Here is a 12,268-nt window from a genome sequence, read left to right on the forward strand (position 1 = left end):
AAAATTCAGTGCCACTACTAGATATGAACCAGTCGGTGCATTACCTAGAAACTCAAAATAGGTGATCTCTGTATTGTAGCGATATAGACATGAGGTAGAGTGTTTGAATGGGAAAAATGGAGAACAAGTCACTACAGACCTGAATGAATAGTTTACATTTTCTGATATTCAACTCTTCATGTTTTTTAATGATTTTTTAAAACTTTATGTACATAGATGTTTCGCCTACAGGTATGTCTATATAAGGGTGTCAGATCCCCGGAGGAACTGGAGTTACAGAGACTTGTGAGTAGGCATGTGGGTGCTGGGAATTGAACCAGGCCCCTCTGGAAAAGCCAGTGCTTTTAACTGCTAAGCCGTCTCTCCAGCCCATCAGTTCTTCATCTATAAAAGACATATGAAGCTGGGCAGTGGTGGCGCACGCCTGTAATCCCAGCACTTAGGAGGCAGAGGCAGGCAGATTTCTGAGTTCGAAGCTAGCCTGGTCTACAGAGTAAGTTCCAGGACAGCCGGGGCTACACAGAGAAACCCTGTCTCAACCCCCACCCCCACAAAGACATATGAAGATGTCTACCTCACAAGAGTGTTTGAATTACCTGAGCTATGGTATTTGAAAGAACATAGCTTGGAGTCTATAGAATAGGTGATGTTAATTAATGTGTCTCTAAACTGGCATACCCTCTACACAATCTTCAGCTTCTCTTCTTCAAACCTCCCCCCTACCCCCAGAAGGGTTTCTCTGTATAACCCTAGCCATCCTAGAACAAGCCTGTAGACTAGAATAGCCTTACTTAAAAGATTCTCCTGCTTCTGCCTCCCAAGTGCTGGGTTTAGAGGTATGTGCCACTATGCTGGCTTCAAAACACCCATTGCAAACCTGTGTATCCTTATTTATAAGAACCAACCAAAATGCACCACTTTGCCCAGCCTTTCCAAACAACTATAGGCACCATGGCTGTTTGGTTAAAAGAACAAGGCTTTGGGAGTCACTGAAGACTCCCGATTTAAAAGCTCATTGTCATTTACTAGTTCCATGTCCTTGGACAAATAATTTATTCTCTTTGTATCTAGACTGCCCTTGTGTGATATGAGGCTCAATGTGGTACACCCCTCAGAGGGTTGTGGGGAGATTAAATAAGTACACAGGGCACTTAGCAAAGTCTGTGACACTTAGCAAGTCCACAAAGTACCATTCGGCACACAAAATTAATAGAAAGTTTCCTCTTTTGAAAAATGTTAATAAACATGTTTATTTACCCTTTTCTCAGAATTGAACAATCTCTGCGTAAGAGATTGACATATGCGTACCTTGAGATATTTTGGGCAATGTCCTAAACTCGCTTTTATAGAATTTGCTTTCCCTCAACTGTCTGCATAGAGGCAAATATATCCTGCATTAATTAACAGGCACTAAAACTAGAACGTACGTCCCCTGTGTACAAGAGACTGACGTCTGAAACGCAGTATGAAGATCAGCACCCGCAGACCGGACCTCGAGAATTCCCTGGAGTTCACCTCTACCGGCCCCCTCCCCTTGGAGGCGCGCAAGCGTACACCGAATTTACTCCCTGGTCCCTCATGCCCCCGCCTCCAACCCCCGCGCTGTCTACCCAACACGCAGGCGCATCTCCTCAAGCGCTTTCCCCGCCCCCTCCTCTTTCTCTTCAGTCCGTTCCCCCTCCTCTCCCAGCCGCTCCGCAGGTTCAAACTCTTCTCCCGGAGAGTGGCGGCGATCGCGCGGTCACGTGATGAGCATCCTGCTGCCCAACATGGCGGAGTTCGACACCATCTCGGAATTGGAGGAAGAAGAGGAGGCAGCAACATCGTCCTCGTCTCCGTCCTCGTCTCCGTCGTCGTCGTCGTCGTCGTCGGTATCTGGGCCCGATGAGGATGAGGAGGAGGAGGAAGAGGAGGATGAAGAGGAGGAGGACGAAGAAGAAGAGGAGGAGGAGGTGCCGCCCCCGCCTCGGGTAGTGAGCGAGGAGCATCTGCGGAGATATGCCCCAGACCCGGTGTTGGTGCGCGGCGCCGGCCACATCACTGTGTAAGCGATTGGGGTCGGGGGCTTGCAGAGGCTGAGATTTGATGACAAACGAATGAGAAGGGCATTGAGGGGCCTGCCGAGTGGGGGAGGGCTGACTAAAGCGTACTGTTAGCTAAGGGCACCTGGTCTAAATGGCAAAACCGCAGGTTGAATAGGTGTAGAGTAAAAGAAGGGGGTGGACGGATAACGCTGCTTCGACCCCGAGGAAAGAGTGTGCGTAGGACATGGAGTTGCGGGGTAGAGAGGCAGAAACACTGGAGTAGGGGCGATCTGCTGTTGGTGCGCTGGCAAGTGCATAGTCTCTAAACTGCAGGATGTACTAGGCTTCTCTGCTGCCAAGATTGATGGCTAGAGGAAAACGGCTTCTGCTGTGACAGGTGACAAGAACTGGGTTTGGGTTCTTCAAAAACAGAAAAAAAAATGTGATGCATTTTGTGAATAATATAAGTATTCATCTACCCACATATTTGTCCATCCATTCTTCCTACCTAATGAATGAATATCGTCCTTTCTCTGTTGAACGCACTACTCTGACGTTCCCTTAATATCACATCCTTAGAGGTTCGGGTTAATAGGAATCGATGCAAAGTAGAAAGAACGATGGATACAGAGTGAGAGATCTTGGTTGTTAATCTCAGTTTCCCTTCTTACTGGCCCTATGACCTTGGTCAGTTGATTCTTACGTCCAGGCCTTGGGTTCCTCATCTCCAAAATGAAGGGTTTTAAGTGCGTGGTTTCTAACCGTCTTTGGCTCTGAAATAATTTAAGATGTCTACAGGGGATCGTGCATGTCCAGATATTAAATATATAAATATTAAATATATAGAAATTAGCCCTTAATGAATTGAGGACAATTTCTTTAAAATTCAACCCAGATGGCTTCTCTTACATAGAATCCTATATCATATTTAAGAAAATAAAGTGTGCAAGGACTTCATATCATCTTGGTTGCACAGTAAAAAAAAAAATTGATCACTGGGCTTTGAAGGGTGCTTCTTCATTTTTATTGCTTGGGTTGCATATACTTGAGATTTTGAATATGGTGTCATGTTCATGCTGTTGACTCTGGTGTCTTTTACTGCATTTTCAAAATATATTTGCTCCTTCCTATCAAGTCAGACGATCTTTCATTTTTCTCATGGCTCTCATAGTCGCTTTGGCTCAATTGCGTACTTGGATGAAATCATACAGTGTGTGTGTACCAACTCCTCCATCATGTTACCATTTCATTTTTAACATGGTAACTATTTTGACTGTAATACATTTTTTAAATCATTGAATGAATGTATTACCAAGTGTTTGTCAATTGTGAAAGGCAATGGAGGAGACTTTTAGGCCTTATTTTTTATTAGGTAATTTGAAGACAGGTTTTTTTTTTTCAGTCCAAGATTTTTGCAGATAGCCTGTAATGTTCAGGCGCCAACGTCCTGCACCATTTCCCTTCCATTCCTTTTGTCACTAGGGAGACCATTATTCAAACTAATTATGATTCTGGTATCTAGGCTTCCTTTTTGTTTTGTTTTTAATTCCATGAAACTCTAAAACACTATCATGCTCACCACACTTGCTGCCGCATTTTCCAGGCTTCTTTTTCCATGACCAAACAGAGAAAAGGTATTTTTTATACTGACCCATAATTTTATCTTTCAACTCCCCCCCCCATTATTTTCTACAATTCAAGTAATGAGTACATATCAAGGATGCATAGTTTAAGTTCTCTGAAGCTTCCTTGTGACTCCATTCTATTCTCCACACAGCCAGTTTCCTTTTTTTCATTTAAAACAGAGCACTGAGATTTGCCATGGCTAGCCTCTTATAGGTATAATTTTCTGCTATCACCCCCCCCACACACACACACACATACACACACACACTCACAGTTTTAAAAATCTGGAATTAGGTGTAAAGAAATAGCACTGATAATATGTTGGTGTTAATTATTTGAAGAAAACTCTGAAAAGCATAAGCCAGTACTTAAATCACTAAACATGAAAATTGTTATCTGGGCGGTGGTGGCGCACACCTGTAATCCAGCACTCTGGGAGCCAGAGGCAGGTGCATTTCTGAGTTCGAGGCCAGCCTGGTCTACAGAGTGAGCTCCAGGACAGCCAGGGCTACACAGAGAAACCCTGTCTCGAAAAAACCAAATCCAAAAAAAAAAATTTGTTTAGCTTTATTATATACATATTCTCATTTAGGAAGAACATTTAATGCTAAATATCTAACATTTTAAGAAGAAGATAAAATGTTTAGAAGCCAGACTTGGTGGTTCGTGCCTGTGATTCCATCATTTGGTAGGTTAAAGCAGGGAGAGTGCCATTAGTTCAAGGCCAACCTGGATCACATGAGTTCCAGGCCAGCCTGAGCTACAGAGTAAGACCCTGTTATTAATAAAATGTGTGTTTGGTATCACAGACATGAACTATAATAACAGAACATTCCATCTGTCAAATGAAGCAAAATCCTTAACAAATAATCTTAAACTGATACATCTAAAATATCAAATTTTGTTCCATTTTTTTGGCATAGGCATGTGTAGATTGCTGTAAACTCTATATATGTTATATTGGTTTTCTGGGGTTCTGTGGTGACGAAGCTCAACTACAGCACTGTGCATCCAGGCAAGTGCTGTATCACTGAGCTACAGCCCTGGCCCTATACCAATGTGAGTGAACTATTTCTTCTCCTGTATACTGGCCTTTTTTTATCCTCTGTTCAGTCTTCATCTATAGAAGATTTGCTTCTATTCAAGTTTAAAATTTGAGAGGTATCACCATCAACTGGATTTTTTTAAAAGAGGGAAGTATTGTATAGCTTTTTACCATAATTAAGAGATAAATATTTAAGATAATATATCTAACTTTATTCTAACTCATTATATCTTACATTCAACATTTTTCCTCCCCAAATGGGTTGTATTTCTAGTTGCCACATTTGTAGTGGTAGCACCAAACTTCTACTCTCCCAGGGTAATATTTGAAATGTTTGAGTCATTTTGACTCTTCTCCTTGAATTGCCCTATGTCCAATTTTCCCAGAATTGTATCACATATTTGGAAATTTGTTTAGATTTTTCATTTTCTCTATTCCTATTTGGCAATACTGTTGCTTGAGTTGCCATTCCCTCTTTGAATTATAGGCACAGTTTGCTGCCTCTCCCCACTTCATTGTATATGCTTGTGCCAAACTAATTTTCTTAAAATTCCATTTAATCGTGCCACATACTGTTGCAAACCTGCATTGGCTCTTTATTAGATCTGAGTTCTCCTAGCATTGCAATTCAAGGACTTCCTTACACAAAACTCATCTCTTCTGCTTTTCATACCCTTCTAGCCTCCCAAGGTCTTGTTCAATGTTAACCCCTGGCTCCAATTGTGTCTCACTTTGATTCTGTGTGAGAGTCTAGAGTGTCCTGTAATTATATCCAATCCTTCTATGTCAAAAACTTTCTGATACCCACATCCCTTTTAACTGCTATCTAATCTTTCTTTACCAAAATTCTTTAAAGTACATACATGTGCCATAGTTACTTCCTCTCCTCTGGGTTCTGCCACCTTAACTGTGAAGAATCTGGCCTCAATTGAGATCACTATGATCAGACACTGGTAGTATGTATAGTTTTATAATAGAGTGCTTGCCTGGTGTATATTTTTCATTCACAGTCTTCTTCCTTTCTTGCTTCTTAAATACCAGTGATCTTCAGAATTTTGTGCTTAGCCCTCTACTCTTACAGTCTACACATCTTAAATGGTCTCTTCTTGCTTCTTTTGGAGTAGTAATCCAGTGTTTCCAAATGTGTATCTCTGTACCAGACACAGCTCAGGCTTTTACCTCACTCTCAAATGCACCTTTTCATTCTCTAGTCTCCATTTCAGTTGAGTGTACCTCCTGTCACCTCCCTTTTCTTCTCATGTTTCCCAAAGCGAAGCAGCCAAAAAATGATTGATATAGGACTTCGATTTGCTTGTTTTCCTCTAGAGTGCCCTTTCTCTGATTCGGGCCTCTTTTTCCACTCTAACTAGTTGTCTTATCTCTATCCTTGTCACTCTGACATCTATCCTTCAGCCCATTGCTTGATTAAAATACCAGAAGTACAGATCTAATTGAACTGTTCCCCTGCTTAAGATTAGTCTAGTCTCTCCTTCATTATCAGGATAAAGTCCAAGCTCTGGAACATGGAACCCAGAACTGGATCTAACCTGTCTCTGTCATCTTCTTTTTATTTCCTTTGATGCTTGGATGCTACTCATTATAGCCTGCTTTGGGGGGGGGTTGTTGTTGTTGTTTTTCAAGACAGGTTTTCTCTGTACAGCCCTGGCTGTCCTGGAACTCACTCTGTAGACCAGGCTGGCCTCGAACTCAGAAATCCACCTGTCTCTGCCTCTGCCTCCCAAATTCTGGGATTAAAGGTGTGAGACACCACTGCCCACTAACCTGCTATTATCTTATGTGTCTGCTCAAGCTAGTGCCACCATTTTAAATGCCAGTCCACACCTTCCTTTACCCTAACTATCCAAATGTCACCATTTTCTGTGAGTCTTCTTTGCCCTCAGTAAATAGTAAGCTACAACAGCAAGAACAACCTTTCATTCCCTATGAATCTTCAGTACCTATCATAATCCCTGTTTAAGTACATTCAATGAATATTAGTTCATTTTAGTGATAGTGTGTGTCTGTTATTGTACAGACTTATTACAGGTCCTCAAAAAATGCTCGTTTGTTGAATCATGCTATGTAGAGGACTTCACATATCAGAATCCTAGCGATGAGGGATCATCACGTCACCATCCCTCTGTGAAGCTTTGTTACGCTTTCCTGTGGGCCAAAGAACTCCAGTTTACTTGTATCGTCTTCATGGTTTTGGCCTTCTATTATATTTTAACAAAATATTAATTTTAACATGAAATTAATTATAATCTCCTGAGAAGCAAAGTGAATCCAGGATGTGGTGGTGCACACCTTTAATCTCAGCACAGGAGGCAAAGGGAAGTGTTTATCACTGTAAGTTAGAGGCCAGCTTGGTCTATATAGTGAGAATCTGTCTAAAAAAACATTACTAAATTAACTCCCACAGGTTTGAGACGATAGAAACAAAATGATAAATGTCCCTTGCAGGTATGAAATGTTTCAAAAATGCTGTTTATGTGATTTATACTTTTCTTCTTTTTTTTAGGATAAGTATCGGGACATGGTGTATTGGTGTGTGTGTGGGGGGGGTGTGTGGTTTTTTGGTATTTTTCGAGACAGGGTTTCTCTGTGTAGCCCTGGCTGACCTGGAACTCACTCTGGAGACCAGGCTGGCCTAGAACTCAGAAATCCGCCTGCCTCTGCCTCCCAGAGTGCCGGGATTATAGGCATGTGCCACCACCGCCCGGCTGCATGGTGTATTGAAATACAGAAAACATACATCTGATGAGATTTTTTTCCCTTTGTGCTTTTAAATATGACCATACTCTTATTACTTCAAATGTGTATATGTCTGCCCTTGCTAGAGTACCTGTATAGAAGTTAGTTGAGATAATTACTGAATTACCATTTTTTAGGGGTGTCATTAGATATAGAACCGAAACAGATAGTTAAATTTACAAATAGTACCTTTCTAAACAAATTTAGAGATACTTCTTGGATTAGAGAATGGCATACCATTTTGTTACCCGTCATTGAGAGATTACAGTAATATACTGATTGATAGTCTAACTTTATGGACTCAGAGCCCTTGATTAGTATGAGCAAGGCTCTAGAAAACAATCAGGTAACTAACTATTTTACAAGGCTTTAAGCCATTGTGTAGTGTGGTAAGAAAGATTAAGGAGGGCTGAAGAGATGGCTCAGTGGTTAAGAGAGCCGACTGCTCTCCCAAAGGTCCTGAGTTCAAATCCCAGCAACCACATGGTGGCTCATGACCATCCATAATGAAATCTGATATCCTCTTCTGGAGTGTCTGAAGACAGCTACAGTGTACTTATATAAATAAAATAAATAAAACTTAAAACAAAAGATTAAGGAGATCTAAGTAGAATCTAAAAACAAAACAGAACAGAAAAACCTCTGTATTACAGGGTATAGTTTTCCTTTTCCTAAGTACAGTAGAGTTCACTGCATGTACTTTAAAATCAGTATTATGGGGGGTTGGAGAGATGGCTCAGGGGTTAAGAGCACTGATTGCTCTTCCAGAGGACATGAGTTAAATTCCCAGCAACCACATGGTGGCTCACAACCATCTATAATGGGATCTGATGCCTTCTTCTCAAGTGTCTGAAGATTGTGACAGTTTACTCATATAAATAAAATAAATAAATCTTTAAAAAAATAAGCCGGGCAGTGGTGGCACACGCCTGTAATCCCAGCACTCTGGGAGGCAGAGGCAGGTGGATCTCTGAGTTCGAGGCCAGCCTGGTTTACAGAGTGAGTTTCAGGACAGCCAGGGCTACACAGAGAAACCCTGTCTCAGAAAAAAAAAAAAAAAAAGAAAGAAAAAGAAAATAAAATAAAATCGGTATTATGAAGTGCATAGTTTTCTAGCCAAATTGTTGTTCCTTTTACCAGACTTAATATGTACTGATTCTTTACCTGAGCATGTGAACATTTATTTATGCAAGGTTTAAGTGGATGAAAATAGTCATCTTTACAAGCATGGAAAGTCAGGGATCTAAGGAGGCAGGGTAAAGTAAGGCAAGGATGCACCCTTCTTTGCCTCCATTTCCTATCAGCCAAAGAATTGTTTCAAGAAATTAAAAGGCATTGAAAACACTTAAAGAGAATTCAATCATTGACAACCACCAGCTTGGTTAACTTCAAACACATAATAGACTCTATATTTAATAACATCAATAAAATGGCTTTATGAATAGTCCCCAAGTGCCTCTTTGTCTAATGCTCAAGATTGCCACATCTTGGCTAAGAGTAATGAATAGATGCATTTGTGCAACTTCTGTGTAGCCATCGTTCTTAACTTTGCTTATGAGACAGAGAAAAGATGTTCATTCACTAGGAGCTATTTCAATATTATATTTGTAGCTACTAGGTGAAACCCTCAGAATTAAGGTTATTTCAAGAAAGCACTCTTTTTATGTCCTCATTGTTAACATAAAAAATTGAAAAGAAATCCCTGGTAAGTGAGAAGAGGATAAGTATTTCTCGTCAGCCAAAATTATGAGAGGAACAAGCCTGGTTTGCTTTTCAGTATGCTTCGTTGTTTGATTTTTGACATGGATTCTTAATATATTGTCTAGGTTGACCTTGAACTCATTATGTAGCCCAGATTGGCCTCGAACTCACTAACTCTTGCCTCATCCTGGGATTATAGGCATGTGTTACTATGCCAGCTTCTTTATATTTTATGGTATGGACAAATAGTTCACATTGTACTCACAGGTTTTGTACAAATCCAACCATTTGCAGATCAAAAATATCTGAACAAAATCACCATCTACATTGACCATGCATAGACTTTCTCTTACCATTCTTCTGTGAACAACACAGCATAGCAATGATTTGCGTAGCAGTTGTATTAGCTATTAGCAGGATACTTTAAAGAATACCAAAGGATGTATATGGGTCACATGCAAATACTATACCATTTTAATATAAGGAACTGGGAGCTGCAGAGATGGCTCAACAGTTAAGAGCACTTGTTGCTCTTACAGAGAACTTTTTCCTAGTGCTGTAGAGTTTCCTACCTGTATTTCAGAAAGTAGTGATATAGAATGAAGTTCACATCCAGCTCCCAGTACGCAAGTGAACGCTCATAACTATCAGTAACTCTAGCTCTAGGAGGCCTATTTACCTTCTCTGACCTCCAAGGTCGTTACTCATACACAGGGCACACATCATACATGCAAGCAAATATGTACATATAATAAAATCAAATAAATGTAAAATTTTCAATAAAAATTAACATAAAGGATTTGAATATCCAGGGATTTTGATATCTAATGTCTGGTTCAGAACCAGTCTTCCACAGACACCAAGAGATGTCTTTATGTTTCTCATAAAGGAGGTTTTTTTTTTTTTAAAAGATTTATTTATTTATTTCATGTATATGAGTACACTGTAGCTATCTTCAGACACACCAGAAGAGTGCATTGGATCCCATTACAGATGGTTGTGAGCCATCATGTGGTTGCTGGGAATTGAACTCAGGACCTTTGGAAGAGCAGTCAGGGTTCTTGACCACTGAGCCATCTCTCCAGCCCAATAAAGGAGGTTTTTAAGAAGTTAAAAATAAGCTGGACAGTGGTGGCACATGCCTGTAATCTCAGCACTTGGGAGGCAAAGACAGGTGGATTTCTGAGTTCACAGCCAGTCTGGTCTAAAGAATGAGTTCTAGGACAGCCAGGGAGACACAAAGAAACCCTGTTTAGGAGAAAAAAAATAGGGTTTCTCTGTGTTGCCCTAGCCATCCTGAAACTCACTCTGTAGACCAGGCTGATCTCAAACTCTAAGATCTACCTGGAAATTTTTATTCAGAACGTATCTATTGGATTTAATGTTTTTTTTTAAATTTAATGTTATTTTTAGGATGTATGTATGGATTTTTAATCCATTGTTTGGTTTTAACTGGCACATACATCATAAAGTTGTGAGTATTCAAGACACAGTTATCTAAATCTGAAGACCAAAAGAAAATCTCATGGGTTTATAACTTATTGTAAGAAATGGTTAAATATGCTGAATAGAATAGATTTTGTTCTGTCTTTGTTTTTAAGGTTTGGATTGAGCAACAAGTTTGATACAGAATTTCCATCAGTTCTGACAGGGAAGGTAAGTGGGCTTGCTTTGAATTTTCCAATTCTAATGCACTGTGTTATGGTTTATTCAATGTTATGACAAATGCTTTGACTCACTGATAATGAAGCCAAATAACAGGAGGCCCCTCTGCTTGGAAGCTGTGTGCACAGTGACTAAATGGTGTTTCCATGACTACCAGCCTCTGGCCAGCTATTTCGTCTGTTCTTTCTTAATGTCAGCCATTGTTTATTTACCTGCTCAGCTTTTCCAATGTTGCCTTTTTTGCCCAGCACAAGTAGCTGTAATTGTTTTCATTTAGATCTATAATTTCCAATCTTTCATTGCCAAAGTTATCTTTTTAACTGAGTCACTATTATTTTTAAAAGTCTTATATGGTATGCATCATTTATTACAAATAAAAGGTATCATATTTTTGGTTAAATGTTTTTCTTCCTTTTAGATTGAGTTTCTAAAATTGGACTCACAGCAATAAGTAACTACCTTTTCTATTTCCAGGATTCTCTGTATTCAGTTGTATAGACAAGCATTTATACTCGAATTTCACACTTCCCAGGACTCAAACCTATATCTAGGTTAATGTACTGTGTGATGATTATACATAACATTGTATTAAATGCTGAAAATTTACCAAATGATCAGATTTCAGATTCTCTAAAAGAAATAACTATGTAAGGAGATAGTTAACTGACTTGACTATAGTAATGATTTCACTATGTGTGCATATGTATATTAAAATATCATGTTAAGCTATTGGGATAGCATAGGTCTGAAACCCAGCACTAGCATTCAAGAGGATCTTGAGTTCCAGACTAGCCTGGGTTACACAGTTAGAACTTGTCTCAAAAAATAAACAAACAAACAAAGAACAAACAAAAACCACTAATGTGTTGTACACTTGAAATAGTACCTTTTTGAAAGTACTATGTTTATACTATATGTAGAACAATTGTCTTACAGAAACGCTAACTTTTAGGTTGGGAAGAGGGCTCCAGGGGCAAACAGTGCTTGTTATGCAAGCTTGAGAACCTGAATTCAGATGCCCAACACCCATAGAAATACCAGGGACAATGAGCGACAACTGTACTCCCAGTGCTGGATAGTAAAGGCCGATAGATCTTAGGGGACATGCTCTGGCAGTTAGTCTGGCAGAAATGATGCCTTCCAGGTTTGGTGGGAAACCCTGCCTCAAAAAATAAGGTACAGAGTGATAGAACTTCAAAGACACCTGAAGTCGGTCTCTGGCCTCCACACTTGCACACAAAGGGGGAGAAAATATCTCTTTGTGTAAATGTTTGGCTTTGGTTTCTAATGGGTTCTGCCTCCCTCTCCTACCATTCAGAATACTTCAAGTGCTGCAGCAGCTTAAACTTAGATGTGTCCTATAAACACTAATAGTAAACATTTCCTTTAAATGTATAAAATTAAACATGGAAATATCTCTTCAATAATAATATTGGTAAGAACATGGTCGATT

General features: G+C 39.9%; 1 protein-coding gene across 1 annotated transcript in view; it reads left to right on the plus strand.

The window, feature by feature from the left end:
• Window positions 1-1,651: 1,651 nt before the first annotated feature.
• The window catches only part of Chic1 (cysteine rich hydrophobic domain 1), a 34,605-nt gene continuing 23,988 nt past the window's right edge, over window positions 1,652-12,268 (plus strand). Inside the window, exons 1-2 of the mRNA XM_052171547.1 lie at window positions 1,652-2,044; window positions 10,752-10,806. Coding sequence (XP_052027507.1) covers window positions 1,749-2,044; window positions 10,752-10,806 — 351 coding nt within the window. The 5' untranslated portion in view covers window positions 1,652-1,748. The remainder of the gene's footprint in view (window positions 2,045-10,751; window positions 10,807-12,268) is intronic.

Source organism: Apodemus sylvaticus, chromosome X (assembly GCF_947179515.1).
Source record: "Apodemus sylvaticus chromosome X, mApoSyl1.1, whole genome shotgun sequence".
In the NCBI taxonomy this organism is placed as follows: domain Eukaryota; kingdom Metazoa; phylum Chordata; class Mammalia; order Rodentia; family Muridae; genus Apodemus; species Apodemus sylvaticus.